This window comes from Podarcis liolepis, assembly GCF_965112155.1.
Source record: "Podarcis liolepis genome assembly, chromosome: 10".
Lineage (NCBI taxonomy): Eukaryota > Metazoa > Chordata > Lepidosauria > Squamata > Lacertidae > Podarcis > Podarcis liolepis.
In genome coordinates, this window is record NC_139562.1 from 57,076,187 (window position 1) to 57,095,146 (window position 18,960).

The 18,960-nt window shown below is 42.4% G+C and overlaps 1 protein-coding gene across 4 annotated transcripts in view; it reads right to left on the reverse strand.

Annotated features, from left to right (window-relative positions):
• Positions 1 to 18,960, reverse strand: part of COG5 (component of oligomeric golgi complex 5) — a 156,056-nt gene that overhangs the window by 64,246 nt on the left and 72,850 nt on the right. For all 4 annotated transcript variants that reach the window (XM_083463445.1, XM_083463446.1, XM_083463447.1 and 1 more), the window contains exon 7: positions 18,553 to 18,683. In XM_083463445.1, the coding sequence (XP_083319571.1) occupies positions 18,553 to 18,683 (131 nt within the window). The remainder of the gene's footprint in view (positions 1 to 18,552; positions 18,684 to 18,960) is intronic.

Sequence of the window (18,960 nt, forward strand, 5' to 3'; positions counted from 1 at the left end):
GTGATAGGTAAAGGTTATTAACCTTATAAATGTTTGTAGATTGCAATCCACCTACAATCTACACTATATGCAATTTTAATATATTGATCCCTATGGGTAACCAAAAGCTTACTAACAGCTGATTAGTAGCAATCAAGCTCAAAAAGGAGCATTCTCATCCCCCTCCCAACCAATTCCATTCACACTTATAGGGAGAAAGACAAACTTAGGGTTCTCATTTACATTAATGATTTGAGCAAAGATCTACTCCCAGAAACATTAATATGGAGTACAAAGATGTAATCTTGTGCATGTGGCATAAATTTCACCAAGAGCACTTCTGCCTCAATATGCAATTATTCAGAATTTAATGAGCAGCCTGGAGAGAAAACAAGATGGAGAATGTATAGGTCTAAAGGGGATCACACAGTAGAATAAATAAGTGAAATCAGATTATCAACCCAAGGAGAAAAAGGAAGAAGAATTATATTATTTTCCCTTTGCGGGACCTCAAGGGTCATCTGACAGAGTTTTGACTCTGCTGTACACAGATGTGGTCTATTAATGCGGCACATGTAATCATAGCTCACCTAATTTAATTACTTCAGAACCTGTTAACAATCAAACAGTCAACAGCCCAAGACACAAATGGAATTACATAGACTGGGGGAGAAAATAATTTAACACAATACATCTTATCAGGAAGGGATGAGCTTTAACAATTATAAACCTTATTTTTGAAATGAGCCAGAGAAATACAGAGGTTGCCAGATTAAATTACTGGAGTAAACTACACAGGAATATAAATCAATGGACGAGGCAAACAAAGCTCTACGCTTTATGCCTGGTAGGAGTGTGTGTATTTCATGTAAAAGCGGGGAGAATTTGAGGATGTGCTTCATCTTGGTGAGGTGCAAGGTCAGGAAGTATTGGTCAGAACTTGGGTAGCAGCAGCTACTGCATAACATCACAACTCATAGCACTGAGCTGCTTTTGAAAGCAGTTCCAGGGTCTAGTGCAATTATACAAGAAAGGGACACCATTGCTAAAACACATAACTACAATGTCATTCCAAGCTATGACTAGTAACTAAATGATTGGAGATGAAACACATCTAGGGACGTGGGTGGCGCTGTGGGTAAAACCTCAGCGCCTAGGACTTGCCGATCGCATGGTCGGCGGTTCGAATCCCCGCGGCGGGGTGCGCTCCCGTCGTTCGGTCCCAGCGCCTGCCAACCTAGCAGTTCAAAAGCACCCCTGGGTGCAAGTAGATAAATAGGGACCGCTTACCAGCGGGAAGGTAAACGGCGTTCCGTGTGCTGCGCTGGCTTGCCAGATTCAGCTTGTCACGCTGGCCACGTGACCCGGAAGTGTCTGCGGACAGCGCTGGCTCCCGGCCTATAGAGTGAGATGAGCGCACAACCCTAGAGTCTGTCAAGACTGGCCCGTACGGGCAGGGGTACCTTTACCTTTACAATGTCATTCCTTTACCTTTACAATGTCATTCTATGACTGGTAACTAAATGATTGGAGATGAAACGCATCTTAAAAGCAGCCACTAAAGAACCAGCTATGCAGACCCAAGCACATAATATTTGTCGATGTGTGTTTGCTATATTTATACCACCTTGACTGCAGAGATGAGACAAGGTATAAATTAATTAGTTAGGATGATAAATCAACATGAAGCACAGCAGACAGACCTGCCTGCTTGCCTCATGTGGGATGCTAAGAGAGTTACTAATTATATTTCTCTTTGGAATTGGGGTGAGGAGTGTTAATAAAAATCTCATTTCATTGAACATCCAGCTGCATATTTGTATTTCATGTAATGCTAAGATGATTACACAAACTTGCCTTCATGAATAAGCTGAAAAAATGTGTTTGTTCATCTATCTATAAATAGACACTGCTCATGTCAGGAAAGGCTTTGTGTAGCTTTTAGATCAGAAAGGGATCCTACTTTTAATACTCTCTAAAGCAATATCTCTAAAGCAGACTGTAAGCCAATATTTCTTAGGGAAGCTCTCTCATTCTTAACATTTTTCAGGCAGTGTGCCCGGGGCAGTGCAGATTAACCCCTGGGCAAAAAGGAAAGCAAATCTGGGCAAGACTAGGACATGGAATATATATACAAGCATTTCCCAACAAGTTCTCCAAGAAAATCAGCTGCTAAATTGAATAAAAAGTTTTTTTTTAAAGTTACTATAGTTAAAACAATTATTTTTTTTTAAATCAGTGATTTGTCTGATATTTTTAATCACAAAAACAGATGAATGTTGTTATGATTAAACTAGAGAGGCTTACCTATTTTGCAGGTGGGGGAGGAAAGGAAGGTAACACAAAAGTAGAGTGGGGGGAATGGAAGGAGTTTTGGGAACAATGAATTCTTACACATGAATACTGAAGCAGGAAGAGGTATTTGCTAAGTAGCATGGAAAAGAACAGACCAGTATTTGCAAATGCCCCATTATCCACTCCCTAAACCTTTCGTTCTAAATTTGAATTTATGAGTCACAGACACCTACTACACAGACATACAAACCATGCCTCTCCATTTTTGTTGAAAAAGTGACATAAAGGCTTGGGAGTAATAGGATGGAGAATCTCACTAGCCTGAGAAGAAATGAAAAACACTGGGAAACAAATGAAATCCTCATTGTTCATTTAGATTACATTAACCAACATACATAGGGCAAAATGGCCTTATCAATTCATGAAAGCAAATGAAAATGCACTTTTACAGTTGGGCTGTTGACTGAAGGCCGACACATGACTGCGTGGTTGTTCTCAATTCACTGTCCCACACAAGCTGACATTCCCACTCAAACTGGGGTGTAGGAACTGGTCTTATTCATTTCTGTTTTATTTATTTGGGTGGGATGAAAACGTAGAACAAACAGTAGATAGCTTGAACTACAGGTTTTGGTAAAGTATCTTAAGAGCTGTCTCCTCCTATACAAGTCCATGTAAACATGGAGGTTAGCTCCTGAGGCTCTGTCCCTCTACCACAGGGATCAGCAAGCTTTTTGGGGGGTGGGCTGGTTCACCACACCACAAACCTCCTGGTGGGCAAAAAAAGGGGCTGCTTTCAGGCTGCTCGTTCCTCCTCCTCCAGCGACGACAGCGGCAGAGGCAGAGTGGCGACTTGCTCCAATAAGGGGCTGCTGGAAATGTGCCCCCTTCCTCCTCTCGGCCACGCGCAGCCGCTGCTCGCCCATCCCTGACCACTGGTCCTGTTAGCTAGGGATCATGGGAGTTGTAGTCCCAAAACAGCTGGAAGGCCACGTTTGGCCATCACTGCCTTATGAGGTAATATCTAGCTCCAGAAAGGAGTTTTGGTGGCCTGCCACCCCTTAAGAACCCAACGGTTGCTCATAAGACTGGTAGTTTGGGAAATGCCATAACCTTTGTAAGATGCCTAGATCACAAACCCTTTTGATAGTACAACCTGGGCTCTTAAGACTATATGGGAGATTACGGCTTTGAGAGAAGCTGAGCGTGAAAGCATTTTCTGACATTTGTGAACACCATTTTTCTACGTGTCTAACGATTGTTGGATTTTCTATGCTTTGTATATGAGCCAGTAAAACACACTGGAAATGCACCGAAGATTAATTCCAGTACAGTGGTACCTCGCAAGATGAATGCCTCGCAAGACGAAAAACGCGCAAGACGAAAGAGTTTTCCGTTTTTTGAGTCATTCCGCAAGACGAATTTCCCTATGGGCTTGCTTCGCAAGACGAAACGTCTTGCGAGTTCTTGCGGGTTTGTTTCCTTTTTCTTAAAGCCGCTAAGCCGTTAATAGCCGCTAAGCCGTTAATAGCCGCTAAGCCGTTAATAGCCGCTAAGCCATTAATAGCCGCTAAGCCGCTAATAGCCGTGCTTCGCAAGACGAAAAAACCGCAAGACGAAGAGACTCACAGAACGGATTAATTTCGTCTTGCGAGGCACCACTGTACTGAACTCACGGATCTCTAGCCCTCGGGGGCACAAGTTATGGTGCTGTCAATTACCTGTTTTCCCCGAGTGAGTTATTTAAGTCCAACTTGTAACATGCCATATGGACAATTTAACATAGTTAAAACAGAATCCCAACTTCTTTGTTTAATTATGCTGAAAAAGAGGGAGGGGTGAGATCAAGTACTGTACTCACTGAGTATCTGCCTATCCCAGTCCTCCTCCCCTAGCTCTACTGTCAGAGTAGATGCTGAAAATCTGGCAAGCAACATTACTTTTTAAACAGCTCATGATTCTCTTTCATTTGAAATGCTGTTGTCGTGACAGGTTTCTGTGGTACTTGCTTGCAACCGTCGCTACTTTCGCCTTCTCCATTTCTATTTTAAAAATGTAACTTGTAGCAACGACAACAGAAAAACCTAATTGGGGCGTGTGCCTACAGAAGCACCGAAAGATCAGCAGGGAAACAGGGAGGAATTATTTCCAAAAATGCCAGGGGGCGAGCTGTTCACATGCAGTCCACTCCTCTCCTATTGCAACTTATAAAGAACTCGAGTAATTTCCAAGTCCCAGATTTCCCCCATGGGTTTCAAGACTCTAGTAGAACATTGCAAAGGGACGCGGGTGGTGCTGTGGGTTAAACCACAGAGCCTAGGACTTGCTGATCAGAAGGTCGGCGGTTCGAATCCCCGCGACGGGGTGAGCTCCCATTGCTCAGTCCCTGCTCCTGCCAACCTAGCAGTTCAAAAGCATGCCAGTGCAAGTAGATAAATAGGTACTGCTTCGGCGGGAAAGTAAATGGCGTTTCAGTGCGTTGCTCTGGTTCGCCAGAAGCGGCTTAGTCATGCTGGCTGTACGCCGTCTCCCTCGGCCAATAAAGCGAGATGAGTGCCGCAACCCCAGAGTCGGTCATGACTGGACCTAATGGTCAGGGGTCCCTTTACCTTTACCTTAGAACAGAAAAGCATTCACTGAAGCCTGTGACTGCAAAGGAATATGGAGTAATTTAAAGATAGATAAGGACAGACATCTATCTAACATAGATGAGGATAGAGAAGGGTTGTAAGGGCAGCGGAGGGGGACCTGAAAATTCCCCAGCCTCCCCCCCCCCGGGCTTCACCTTTCTAGATATGGAATAGTTCATACATTTGGGAATGATCAGAACACTACTTAAGACAATGTTTAGAATCCACTTAGTGCAACCTGGACATTTAAGGCTAACACTCACAGAAATATTTGGCCGTCAAACTTGTACATCTTTGTAGAGGAACTCAGATATATTTGTTTTGCTTTATTAGATGGCTACTAGATTAAAAGAGGAAAAGAGATGCGGTTTCTATTAAACTTCTATTAAACTTTTTCAGCAGGTCCACTGTACCTCAGGCCTTGTGGGGGGCCGGACTATATTTTGAAAGGGGGAAAAACCAAAAACAAATAACCTAGAGGTGCATTTTAAATAAAAGCACACATTCTACTCATGTAAAAACACGCTGATTCCCAGACCGTCCGCAGGCCAGATTTAGAAGGCGATTGGGCCAGATCCAGCCCCTGGGCCTTAGTTTGCCTACCCATGGCTTAGAAGAATGTCCAAAATTCTAGAAGACTGAAAACCAGAGACTGCAAAACTAGTTGCAAAATTTTGCACAACAGCCTACAAAACATGGCAGTTATTCTTAACTACTGGATCTACGTAGACTTTTTATCTCTCTTTTAAATCACCAAGCCTTCAATTTTGCTTACTTACAATTTTATTTTATTTACCGTATTTTTTGGCCCATAGGGCGCACCGGCCCATAGGGCGCACCTAGGTTTTTTGGGGGGGAGGGGAATAAAGAAAAAAAATTATTCCCCCCCCCAGGCGGGGGGCTGGGGCGGGGGAAGCCCGAGCTTCTCCCGACCCCAGCCCCCAGAACAGGCAGCTCTCCAAAAGCCGTGGGAGAGTTGTGGGACTTCGCACAGCTCTCCCACGGCTTGTGGATAGCTTCCTGAAGCACCGACCCCCCTCGCTCTCCAGGCTTCAGCGAAAGCCTGCATTCGCCCCATAGGATGCAAACACATTTCCCCTTCATTTTTGGAGGGGGAAAAGTGCATCCTATAGGGCGAAAAATACGGTATATCAGTACCTGTGGTATTTGTTGTATTAAATAGAGTACAAACTGGTTTTTAACTGTATGATATCACACACACACACACACACACACACACACACTTTCTTTTCCATGGTTTTAGGTCTTTGTTTAATGTTTTTAGAGGTTATTACCTGGGATGTTCTTCAGTGTACATGGTGGAGCATAGGAAAAAGATGACCGATTGATCAGCTTATAACTTTATGAATTTTTACTCTTTATAGAGTGCTACAAGAAACTGTTGCTTTTGATAACTCAGTGAGAGATTTACGTAATGGAACACGGAAGGGTGTAAATTCTAAGGTAAGTATGTTCACTTCAGACAATCTTCTGAACCATCATTTGGAAGACTGGAAATAAGCTACAGTCGTCCCTTTCTTGTCCTTGTATGTGCAAGTGACCTCCTTCTTAGTTTGTTGTTTAGCACTTGGCAAAATTTGCTGCTAAATCCAAATGAAAAATGATGGTTTGTTTGCGTCCTCTGAACCAGAAACTACTTCCAAATCATCATACCTGATTTTGGCTTAGAAGATTGTTTTTGTGACGCATAGGATAAAATTGGTATCACATAGTGCAGGCACGTCCAACAGGTAGATCTACCGGTAGATCACTGGACGTCTGTGGTAGATCACTGGTAGATCACTCAACAACTTTGACTCCCCTAAAAAAGCTAAACATTTTAGCCCTGCACCCCCCAAAAAGGGCGCTTTTCTTTTTCTGTAAAAAAAAAAAAGCTCACTAAGTATGACCTGAACCCCTAAAAATGGACCTTCCTCCTTCCTAAAAAAACTCAACAATTTTGACCTGAACCCCCAAAAATGGGGTAGATCACTGCCAGTTTTTAACTCTGTGAGTAGATCGCAGTCTCTTGGGAGTTGGCCACCCCGACATAGTGGACCATTTCATGGAATACCCTGACATCCATCATATAATATGCTTATGGTTATAATTTCTGAAGTCACTGGGAAATGAACCCAAGGCTTGATTACAATTGTCTGGCACAGCATGGTTGTTAATGGGCCTGTTCCAGAAGATGCCCACTTCCTGTTGAGTTTCCGGTGTTTAGCGAAGACACTTATTTTAGCAGGCATTTAGAGCAAGTTTTTCTGATGTTAAGATAATTTAATTTAATGTTTTCATTTTTTTGCAACGTCATTGTACTTTATTTAGAAACCACAATGTTAGGTATATGAAGTGATGAAACAAACAAAACAAGCAAGTAGGGAGATGAGATCTGCCCTCCTCCCATTACCTGACTCTAACCTAGATAGCATCTTAAAAAGCAGGGACATCACCTTGCCAACAAAGGCCCGTATAGTAAAAGCTATGGTTTTCCCAGTAGCGATGTATGGAGGTGGAAGCTGGACTATAAAGAAGGCTGATCGCCGAAGAATTCATGCTTTTGAATTATGGTGCTGGAGGAGACTCTTGAGAGTCCCATGGACTGCAAGAAGATCAAACCTCTCCATTCTGAAGGAAATCAGCCCTGAGTGCTCACTGGAAGGACAGATCCTGAAGCTGAGGCTCCAAGACTTTGGCCACCTCATGAGAAGAAAAGACTCCCTGGAAAAGACCCTGATGTTGGGAAAGATGGAGGGCACAAGGAGAAGGGGACGACAGAGGATGAGATGGTTGGACAGTGTTCTCGAAGCTACCTGCATGAGTTTGACCAAACTGCGGGAGGCAGTGGAAGACAGGAGTGCCTGGTGTGCTCTGGTCCAGGGGGTCACGAGGAGTCGGACACGACTAAACAACAACAGACCTACAGCAATTGAAAGAAGCCCCAGGCCCCCACTGATCAGAGCACAGAGTTATAATTTCTGAGCCCCTCTGCAAGAAAGCCCAATTTCTCCAATCCCACAATTTTTAAGATTTCAGTTGTGGCAGCATTTATCTGATTTGGAGACATGCTTGGAATATATAGCAATGAGGGATCTGAAGTGGTAATACATTTTTCATGTCCAGGGAATACGTGGACAAACAGTTGATGCGCCCATGCCAAATAATGTTTTTCTTCTGACAGATGTTTTTAAGTGCAAAGTCAGAACAGATCGGGGGGGAGCAGAGAACAGTATGCAATGACAAGTCAGTGCCAGGATGCTGTCAATCTACTGCATGCGATGTCTGAAACAGTGATTTCTTTCCCCTAATGTAAGGGAACACAAAAAGCCTACCAGCTCAATGTGAATCCCCTCATATAATAATATGGGCAGCTGTGGTTAACCAATGCCAGTTCTGCCACGGGCACTGCAATCTGTTCTCGGTAAAGTAAATTCCATACCCTATCTTGAAACATTTGCCACCTTTCACAAAACTCTTAGGATTAACAGAACCCTCTGGCTACATGAATCAAATTTTTTTTTAAAAAAAAAACAGCAATGCGAAAACTGTTGGCATCTTGGATTAGGAATCAGCAGTTGTTGGCTCAGGGCTGCATCTGATGGAATAGCTGCCCCCAGATGACAGTTGGGGGGGGGCTGGCCTTTCACAGCAGAGCCGATGGAGAGAACTTTGCTTCTCAGCACTCCTGCTAGCGCTCCGCACCGGCACTCAAATGGATAGGAAGCCTGAAGAGGGACTTCCTGTAGTCCACAGCAGCCCCCTCCCTGACCCTCAAGTCTTTGCTATTATTGACTGGTACCCAGGACAGCTTGGTTGGAAAAGCCTGATACCACCCATCCAGTTTCCAGTAATACATATCAGACCAGCTCCCTCATTGAGAATCAAATCATGGATAAGGGAGGTTTTTAAAACTGATCTGGCACTCAAGATTAGCACCGGTAGGTGAAGGACAGATTGGAAACTCAACGAAGGCCCAAAAGGCATAATCAATCTTCCTCTTACCCATGTTGTTACACCCCCCAATTCCATCTCTCCCACCTTGTGACCAATATGGCAGGGACATCCCCATCCCATCATGTTCATTGCCTGCATGGCTCAATATCCCCAAATCAACAGAAACAATAAAACCTAGGAAGGGGAGAAAGCTCTTTCTCATTTACGGCCCCCCAGGGCCCAATAAGGCTTCCCACCATCCTCATCTCGCTAGGAAGATGCCAGTTATAACCCAAATATCAAAAAGATTTGCTACCATTTTTCAAAGAGGCCCAAGGCAAAACTTGGACAGCAGCAGCAGCAGCTGAGAGAAAAGCAACTGAAGAATCAGAGTGCCAGGAAGCTGAAGCTGAGCAGCTCTTGTGAAAAACCAAATGTATGGGGCACCCATTTCTCACACCCAAGATTATTTAGAATAATAATAATAATAATAAATAATTTTATTTATATCCCGCCATCCCCACACGAAGCCGGGCTCAGGGCGGCTAACAACAATAAAATAGTAGAAGCTGTTGAGCTGGAGAAGCCTGGTACTTGTGAGTACAGTGGTACCTCGGGTTACATACGCTTCAGGTTACATACGCTTCAGGTTACAGACTCCGCTAACCCAGAAACAGTGCTTCAGGTTAAGAACTTTGCTTCAGGATGAGAACAGAAATTGTGCTCCAGCAGCGCGGCGGCAGCAGGAGGCCCCATTAGCTAAAATGGTGCTTCAGGTTAAGAACAGTTTCAGGTTAAGAACGAACCTCCAGAACGAATTAAGTACTTAACCCGAGGTGTCACTGTAACACCTGGCATGCTTCATACCTTCAGTAATTAAAGTGAAGTCAGCCTCACATCTTCAAAGATGATCACCTTAAGGATTTCCCTTTCAGATGGTTCACAGTTGAAACTCAAAAGATCTTTTGCACCAAAGGCTATGAAGCTTAGCAGACAGCATAGCCAGAGGCAGAGTCTGACTCACTAGGAATTTTAGCAATGAGTATGGACAACTTACTCCTGAAATAAGAGTGCTTCAAACTATGTTTTCTCTAGAGCTGAGCCAAATTAGGGAAGGGTAGCTTGCAAACTGATTTTCTCCCCTCTTCGGCAACCTGGAGGGAGGCTGGGTTTTTTCCCCATGGTGGACATGGCAACTGCAGAGAGAAGCTCCCTGAACAACCCATGCCCCTCCACCTGTCATTCAGACAGCCTGCTCTTCACAGTTCCAGCGGCACTTGCTCAATTCAAATCAATCTTCTTTTCCTAGCAACAGGGGCACCGTCACATAACCAGTTCTGGCAATGTAACAGTTGCATTGCCGCATGACAATATCACTGTCACTAGGAAGAAAGCGAGGGGTGCAACCCCAGGGGGTCTTGGGGGGAAATACTTTAGACTAAAAGTCCCTATTTTCATGCCAAAACGTTGAACTAGACCAGGGGTCAGCAATCTTTTCCACTGTCCGTCCCTCAGACCTTGTGGGGGGCCGGACTATATTGTGAGAAAATAAAAAATAAACAAATTCCTATGCCCCACAAATAACCCAGAGATGAATTTTAAATAAAAGGACACATTCTACTCATGTAAAAACCCGCTGACTCCTGGACCGTCCGCAGGCCGGATTTAGAAGGCGATTGGGCCGGATCCAGCCCCCGGGCCTTAGTCTGCCTACCCACGAACTAGACAATGCTGTAAGCTGATATGAAAGTCTGCACACTTTCAGAGTTTTGCATTACAAAAAATAAATACAGCTCAGCTAATGGAAAATATCCTCTGCTTAGGTCCAAGCTATATGAAAGACTGTAGTGGCTCCAACGAATCTGCTCGGGTTTTGATATCTTCTCTTAGTCCTGCCACCCTCATAGGCATGCTTGCTAGAGACGCAGGAGAGGGCCTTCTCAGTGACTGCTCCCAAACTCTGGAACTCCCTTCCTGGAGAAGCAAGACTGGCTCCCTCCTTGTTGTCCTTCCTTAGGCAGATGAAAACCTTCTTGTTCCAACAGGCTTTTGGAAACTGACTGCTTTTAATGAAAGGGTGCTGCCATACTGTATTGTAATTTTGGGTACGTTTTAAACAGATTTTCATATATGTATATCGTATGTGGAAGGGGGGTTTATTGGTTTGTTTTTGTTTTATTATGTATTTTGTGTTTTAATCTTGTACTTTTATGCCCAGAAATCTATATATGAAGGGCGGTATATAAATTTTATAAATAATAATAATCCTATCAATATTTAATTGCATTTTCATGGTGGATTTTAAAAATCACTAGTGGTTTAGCTTTGAGTCCCATCAGGGGAAAAGGCAGGGAATAAATAAATATGATGATGATGATGACGACGACAACAACAACAACAACAACAATAATTCCTAATTTGTCTTCAGGAAGCCCCGAGACACAACTGCATGGAAATTTATTTAAAAGGGTCTTTTCATAGGCATGCCACACACATCTGTCACTATAAGCACCAAAGCCTTCCGCCTGTACATGGCTCAATAGCTGGTTCCATAGCTTTGAGGAAACCTTCAGAGTTGGTATGTTTTCTAGCCCAGAGGCAGCTAACAAATTCTCAGGGTGGTGATTTCATGGAAATTCCATTTTCTACAAGTTGGGTTTGCTCCATGACGGCATGCCATCTTTTTTCATTTTCTTTTTTCCCCAGCTGGTATAGAAATACCTTAACCATTCTGGGATACAACTGTGCATTTCTCATTCCAAATGTGAGATGCAAAACACCTTTTGATACTTCTATAGCAACCAGGGCATTTGGGGCGATGTACACACCCAATTTCATGTTTCTAAGTGATGTAGAGTTACCCTCACAATGTTGAGGCACCCACAAATGAGTCAGTCAGTGTGGCTAAGGCTAAAGTGTCTTTAAACTACGCAGTAATGAAAAGAATCTAATATATATACAGTGGTACCTCGCAAGACGAATGCCTCGCAAGACAAAAAACTCGCTAGACAAAAGGTTTTTCCGTTTTCGATTTGCCTCGCAAGACGAATTTCCCTATGGGCTTGCTTCGCAAGACGAAAACGTCTCGCGACTTTTTTTTCTTTGTCTAAAAACAAAGACATGTTTTGTTTATAAAGTTAATTTATTTTCCCTTAAATTTTTGAACTGCTCTTTACAGTATGTGTGACTTTAAAGAGCAGTTAATAAACTGTTGTTGTACCAAATTTGGCTTTGTTTGGACTTTTTTTGACCATAGGAACGCATTAATTGATTTTCAATGCATTCCTATGGGATTTCGTGATTCGCAAGACGAAAAATTCGCTAGACGACAAAAATTGCGGAACGAATTAATTTCGTCTTGCGGGGCACCACTGTATATCAGGAACTATTTTTATCTTTGGTTCTTCTTCTATGGCACAGCTCTTTTACAACGTTTTCCAAGAAGTACAGTCCCAATACTTAAAGGAAAGCGATAAACACTCGCTTGTCTCATGTCTCATTTAATAACTACTGTAGGCAATTTACTTTCCCCTTAAGTATAACCAATTTTTAAGTGAGTAAAGATTTTTCAAGAGCCCAAAGGTTAATGTTTGTTAAGGTTGGCATCTTCCAATAAAAGGCATGGTTATTAATGCTTGCAGGTAGCTTACTCTTTTTCTGCCCGAACGGTCCTGTCACCATTTGCTTCTAGGGAATATATAATTCAGATATTTAACAAGGTTTTTAACTGGTTCATTGTAATGCAATTGCTATTAACAGGGGATCATATTTTATTTTAACCAGACAAGGTTTTAAGCCTTGTCTGGTGATTATGCAGAGGTGGACATTAAGGAAGCCTGCTGTGACTCATGGGACCAAACACATTTTGTCTTTTAATTACTGAAAATATTTGGTTGTTAGAGCTGCATGATGCAGTTTAATACACGTGGCTATAGAGAAACGTGAGAAATCACTGCTCTTCTTAAATGCTAGTACTAGAAAGAACTAGCAGTAAACGTCAGTGGTATAAATATATTAAAATGTGGTATTCTGAGTTTTAAAAGTTAAATATATATTTTTTGTAATACGGATTATCCATACAGGAACGTATAGCTAATTACGATAAAATAATGCTGATCATACTTAAAAGGTTTTTAACTCTCACGAGCTGTGGTTGCTGTCGACCGTAGCAGCTACTTGAAATATTCATAAAACTTCTTAGCCAACCTAAACCACACTTTATATGTTTCTCAACCATTATGAGTTAGTTGTCCTATATTGTTTCATCACACTGCTCACCCCCATTTCAATTTTTATTTTTTAAACTTCCTAAGCTGTCAAGGGTTCAATTTATCCAATTCAAATAAATGGGAAATGGAAAGTACCAAAAACTTAAAAGAACTGGGATTCCCAGAAACTTCTAAAAAACAGGGTGGGGAAAATAACTTCGCATATTATTTTGCCTGTATCATATATTCTGTTTCATATTTATATTACTGCAAGAGTACTGGAGTAGATTTCCCCCGCTGCTGTGTTTTTAAGTTATATTACTGCACACACCAAAACAAAACTAAGAATTATTCCAAAGTCCTGCAGGAGCCCATAGACTCTTGGTCTGTTAAAACAGGGCACTTTTTTATGTATTACTTGAATTTGTTACCTGCCCTTCCTCCAGGAACTACAAGGCAACACATGAGGATTATCATCCGAGCAATGTCCACATCCAAACTTGCTTGGCTTTCACAAGCTTGCTGCATCATATGCATTCAAAGCATGCCTTTGGTTGGTTTACCTGTGGAACATTTTCTTCCCTTCCCTCAGAAATAACTGGAAACTGTTTAAAAGACCATGGGCTCTGATTTTAGTCTAGAATTTTGATGGAGCTACGGATAGTGAAAAGGCATGTGGAGAGACTGAGAAAGGACAATCATAAAGGCCTTCCTAAACTCCCCTTATCTATTTGATTCTCCCTAAAAAGACCTAAATAATGACCATTCAATTAATTAACTTCCTCCGATAAAGTATCACAGAACCATGTGTTTCATTGAGTTTCAAATGCAGTTTGATGTGACAGTATAGCCAAATCTACACCAGCCTTCACAGATGATCTACAAGTAATGTGTGCTAAGTTAATAAGAAAAATCAATTTCTAAAGGAAAATGATTTGTAGTTTTTGAAGCCCTATTCTCCCCAAGCTAAAATTCAGGACCTCTGTCTGGTCTGCAAACAGGGCACATTTTTTTTAGATTTCAACAATACAGAAACATGGATAAGCAAGGATCCCCCCCCCCAAAAAAAATTATTCAACCTAGACTCAAACATTCTATCATCTGTTCCTATGGAAACTAAAAAGATATTCTAGGTTATATCACTATCAGCTGATTATACTGCAGAGAAATCTGTGGTTTATTTTAAGCCCTGGTTTGGAAAGAGATGTATTTTCAGTACATAATGTTAGTCTGGTTTTTAACTCCCATACTTAGCATCTCAGATTCATTAGGCTGGAACTTCAAAATGAGCTCTACAATTTTCAGATTATAACTAGTAACAAACAAAATTTTACATCTAATCAGGTCCTATGAATAACACAATTAAATCCCTCTGTCAAAGAGTACGGACAGAGACCAAAGTATACTTTCTTGCTAGGAATTCTAATTGAAACCAATGAGATTGCTTTACAAATAGATATGGCTAGGATCAGGTCACACATATGTTTTGGGATACAACTTAAGCTACGTGTAGAATGCTTAACTTTCTGGACATGGTTCATACACTCCCCAAAAGCTGTTCATCCGTGTTTGTGTGTGCAGTCCAGCTCATTTGCACTGTAATGTGCAATGCTTGCTGCCATATACACAGTACCCCCCACAGGGATACAGATTCTGATTTGATGGAAAGGAATGAGCAGGCCTGCTCCTCAGATTATTCTTTTTTGACACCAGAAGCAAGGAGACAGCAACTGGAGCTTGTCTACAACTGCAGCACTGTTTCATGAATGGAAGTTTGCACAGTTCTTTCCCCCCTTGACATAGGAAGGTTCAAAATGCCATTTAGAATAATGGCAAGGCACGAATAACTATCCCACAGTTGCTGTTGGTTGTTTTATGAAAGAGGAACCATGTACCTAGAGGTTAAACTTAAAACATTCTTCTGGAATGCGGGAATACCATTTCTAAGTAAAATCAGTTTAGTGTAGTGGGCAGAACTCAATATTCATCAGGGAGACTGGGGTTCAAATGCCGTCTGAGCCATAAAACTTACAATCTCAGCTTCACCTCTTTCATTGGGTTCAGAGGACAAAATGGGTTGCTCTGCCTATTTCACCCTGAAAACATTTGAGGAAAGCCAGTATACATGACTTTAAAAGTAATAATCTTAAAACTTAAACTTTTCTCCCTATGCTTAGTTAGAGCTGTAGCTGAACCTTGCCATTTCAGAATCTAATAAAGTCCAATGCAGCACATTTTCTTCTCTCTTTCTCTGCCATTTCATTTAGTGAACAAATAATAATGTACACTGGGACGCGGGTGGTGCTGTGGGTTAAACCACAGAGCCTAGGACTTGCCGATCAGAAGGTCGGCGGTTCGAATCCCCACGACGGGGTGAGCTCCCGTTGCTCGGTCCCTGCTCCTGCCAACCTAGCAGTTCGAAAGCACGTCAAAGTGCAAGTAGATAAATAGGGGGGAAGGTAAACGGCGTTTCCGTGTGCTGCTCTGATTTGCCAGAAGCAGCTTAGTCATGCTGGCCACATGACCCGGAAGCTGTACTCCGGCTCCCTCGGCCAATAAAGCGAGATGAGCGCCGCAACCCCAGAGTCGGTAACGACTGGACCTAATGGTCAGGGGTCCCTTTAACTTTAATAATGTACACTACAATGCATACATGAACAGCTCGTTAGCTACAATTACACATAAGAGGCTGCCTATCATATGAAAACTTACAGCACAGTGTTTTTTTACATGGGGCTTTTTCCGTGGGGGAGGGGGGCGGTGCTTGTTCTTGCGCAGAAGAATCTCTGGAAGAAAAATGTCACGCAAAACGCGGTCCTTTGCTTGGAAGACTAAAATGCAACAAGCACCCTTTCCAGCAGGTTCAAACAACTGGCTTCATAAATTCTTGCCAGATAGGCCCTATCTAAATAATTTGTCTGGCTACTGGTGCTAAGCTGAGACAGCTATTTGATTAAAAGGATCCCATTGAGAATTGTTAGGCAAATAACAGTAAGTTTCAGACAGCGCTGCTTAACAAGCAAACCATCGCCAAACTTTCTGATGGTGTCACGGAGTTAAGTGGCACTTAACCAGGTGTTTAAAAGGTGTAATGCTCTGAGCCCTCCATCTTTTAAATAAAGAAAGTGGCAATGATGGATGTTAATGAGTGCCACGTTGAGTCTCTATTCAGCACTGCTACCTATTTTAGTCCAAGTCTTTTTAGACTTTATTAAGTGTCCCATTCTCTCTGGGAGGACAATAAGCTGCTTAGCAGTGGGCCCAAATTAAGAGTCTTCTATTGTACAGCAAAGGGAATGGAGTATAATAGCCATAATGTTGCAAAGACAGAAAAGTGCTTTATTGATAATAGGCCAAGTGCTATTCTGGCTCACCTCAGCCCTTATATGTCTGAACTGGGCTTGAGTCCAATTATATTGATCGCTAATGATGTGAGGGCAAGTTTAACACACATTTTGTGGTACAACCCCTTGCCGGGATTGTAGAATAATGAGCGGGCCATGAAACACAGCGCGTTTCAGAAGTTTTAAGGTGAAAATATTTCACGGCTGCAAGGTTAATAAAAGGTAAGATAAAAATATAGCATCAATTTGATTAGCCAGAACCTAAGCCTTGAATGCAAATGTTACTGGTGTATTTTATCAATCTCCTTTCTGTCCTACCCTGTTTTTATATACACGCTTGCCAGCCTGGTAGGCTTCAGATGTTTTGAACTACAAGTCCCATCAGCCACAGTCAGCGCATGTCTTATATAGCTAGAAAGTTCAATTACAATGTTGTTGTTTTTTTAAATACAAATATCATTATTCCTTATAAGCTGCAAAAATCACACGCTAAGAGAAAATTATTGAAAAATAAAGAAATCATTCGCAGATTAAACAAATTTGATAGAAGAACATCTGAAGGCCTTGTCTGGGATCTTTAAAAGCCGTTTGCAAGGATTGTACTCAATAGCTTTCATTTCAAGCTTTAATTCAAAAACCAAGTCTGACCAACGTTACAAAAAATGTGAAAAACCTTTGAGCTCTCCACAACTCTTCATCGCGGAAGATGTTAGGCAAAGCAAGGGGTGAGAGGACATTTTCTGACATGTAAGCATAATTAAGTAAGCAGCAAAATATAAATCTCAGAAAAAGTTTTCTGTTCTAAACTGTTCTCTTGTGAATTTATATGGGCACCATGATAAAAGCAGCAGCACATGGCAAGGCAGTCAACAGGGAAGATTCTGTTGTTGTTGTTGTTGTTGTTGATTTCTATACCGCCCTTCATCCTCGTACCATAGGGTGGTTTACAATATAAAAATACAAAAATGCCATAGTAACCAACAAAAACAAACAAAAATGCCATAGTAATAAACAAAAACAACAACCCCACACAAAGTTTAGAAGGCCATAAAAGGTAAAGGTAAAGGGACCCCTGACCATTAGGTCCAGTCATGACCGACTCTGGGGTTGCGGCGCTCATCTCACTTTACTGGCCGAGGGAGCCGGCGTACAGCTTCCAGGTCATGTGGCCAGCATGACTAAGCCGCTTTCTGGAGAACCAGAGCAGCGCATGGAAATGCCGTTTACCTTCCCACCGGAGTGGTACCTATTTATCTACTTGCACTTTGACGTGCTTTTGAACTGCTAGGTTGGCAGGAGCAGGGACCGAGCAACGGGAGCTCACCCCCTTGCAGGGATTCGAACCGCCGACCTTCTGATCAGCAAGTCCTAGGCTCTGTGGTTTAACCCACAGTGCCACCCGCATCCCTCTTAGAAGGCCATAAGATGGTTTAATTAGCCTATGGCCTGGGAGAAGAGAAATGTTTTTGCCTGCTGCCTAAAGATATGTAATGAAGCCTCTTTGGGGAGAGCATTCCACAAGCAGGGAGCCACTGCAAAAAAGAGGGGGGGCCTATTCTTGTGTTGCCACCCCCCCGGACCTCTCATGAAGAAGGCACACAAAGAAAGTCTCTGGTGTTAGTTGCATGGTCCGGACCGGTTCATATGGAAAGAGGCGGGCCTTGAAATATTGCGGTCCTGAGCTGTTGAAGGCTTCGTAGGTCAAAACCAGCACTCTGAATAGGCAACAGATGGTCTTTCTAGAAGGGTTCTTTCTAAAACATTAATCTTCTACGAGGAGGGAGACCAGGAGGGTGGTTGGACTCAAGCATGTGTGCCCCAATCAACAAGTAACGAACATTGCTGTGGATTTAAGACTAGTGTGGAGAAAAGACAGAACATTCCTAGCCCTCAACATGCCAAAGATCAGACCAGCGCTAAGAAAAGCTTCTGTGCTCCAGCCCTTGTCAGTCATTCTCTTAGAAGCAAAGGGGCAGCAATAGGCACACAGTTTCCAGCCTGAAAGCATAATAATCAGTTCCCATGTTATGATTCAATATAGTCAACCTAATGCAAGAAAACTGAACTGGTGAACCCCTGTTCAATGAGTTCCATTTCACCATACTCAAAGAGCAAACTTTTATTCATTTGCCTCTGAAAGAAAGCAAAAATTATTTTTACCTGAGTCTCTATTCCTTGCTCCAGCAACCGCTTAGCCTGGTTTTCGACCTCCAGTCGAGCTCTTGCCATAAAAAGCAGTTCGTTTTCAATTACTTCTATTCCAGAGAGATCCACTCCTTGGGAAAGGTAATCTATAAAAGCAACAGCATTTTTACATGTTATTAGAAAATTCAAACAGCAACGATAATGAGAAACATTAAATCTGCTATGTATTGTTTCCCGTTGCATTTTCCTGCATAGAACCTGACATCAGTATGCATTGCCAGGGTTTATTCTGCAAGGAATGGAAGAAAAGCCGCTCATCAGTATGTGAATATCCCAACGGCAAAAATTGTGCACTTATTTATCAGCTTTTCACTAAGAAAAGGAACTGTAAGTAAGTGTTCCAACAGTAAAAGTGGGCTGGAT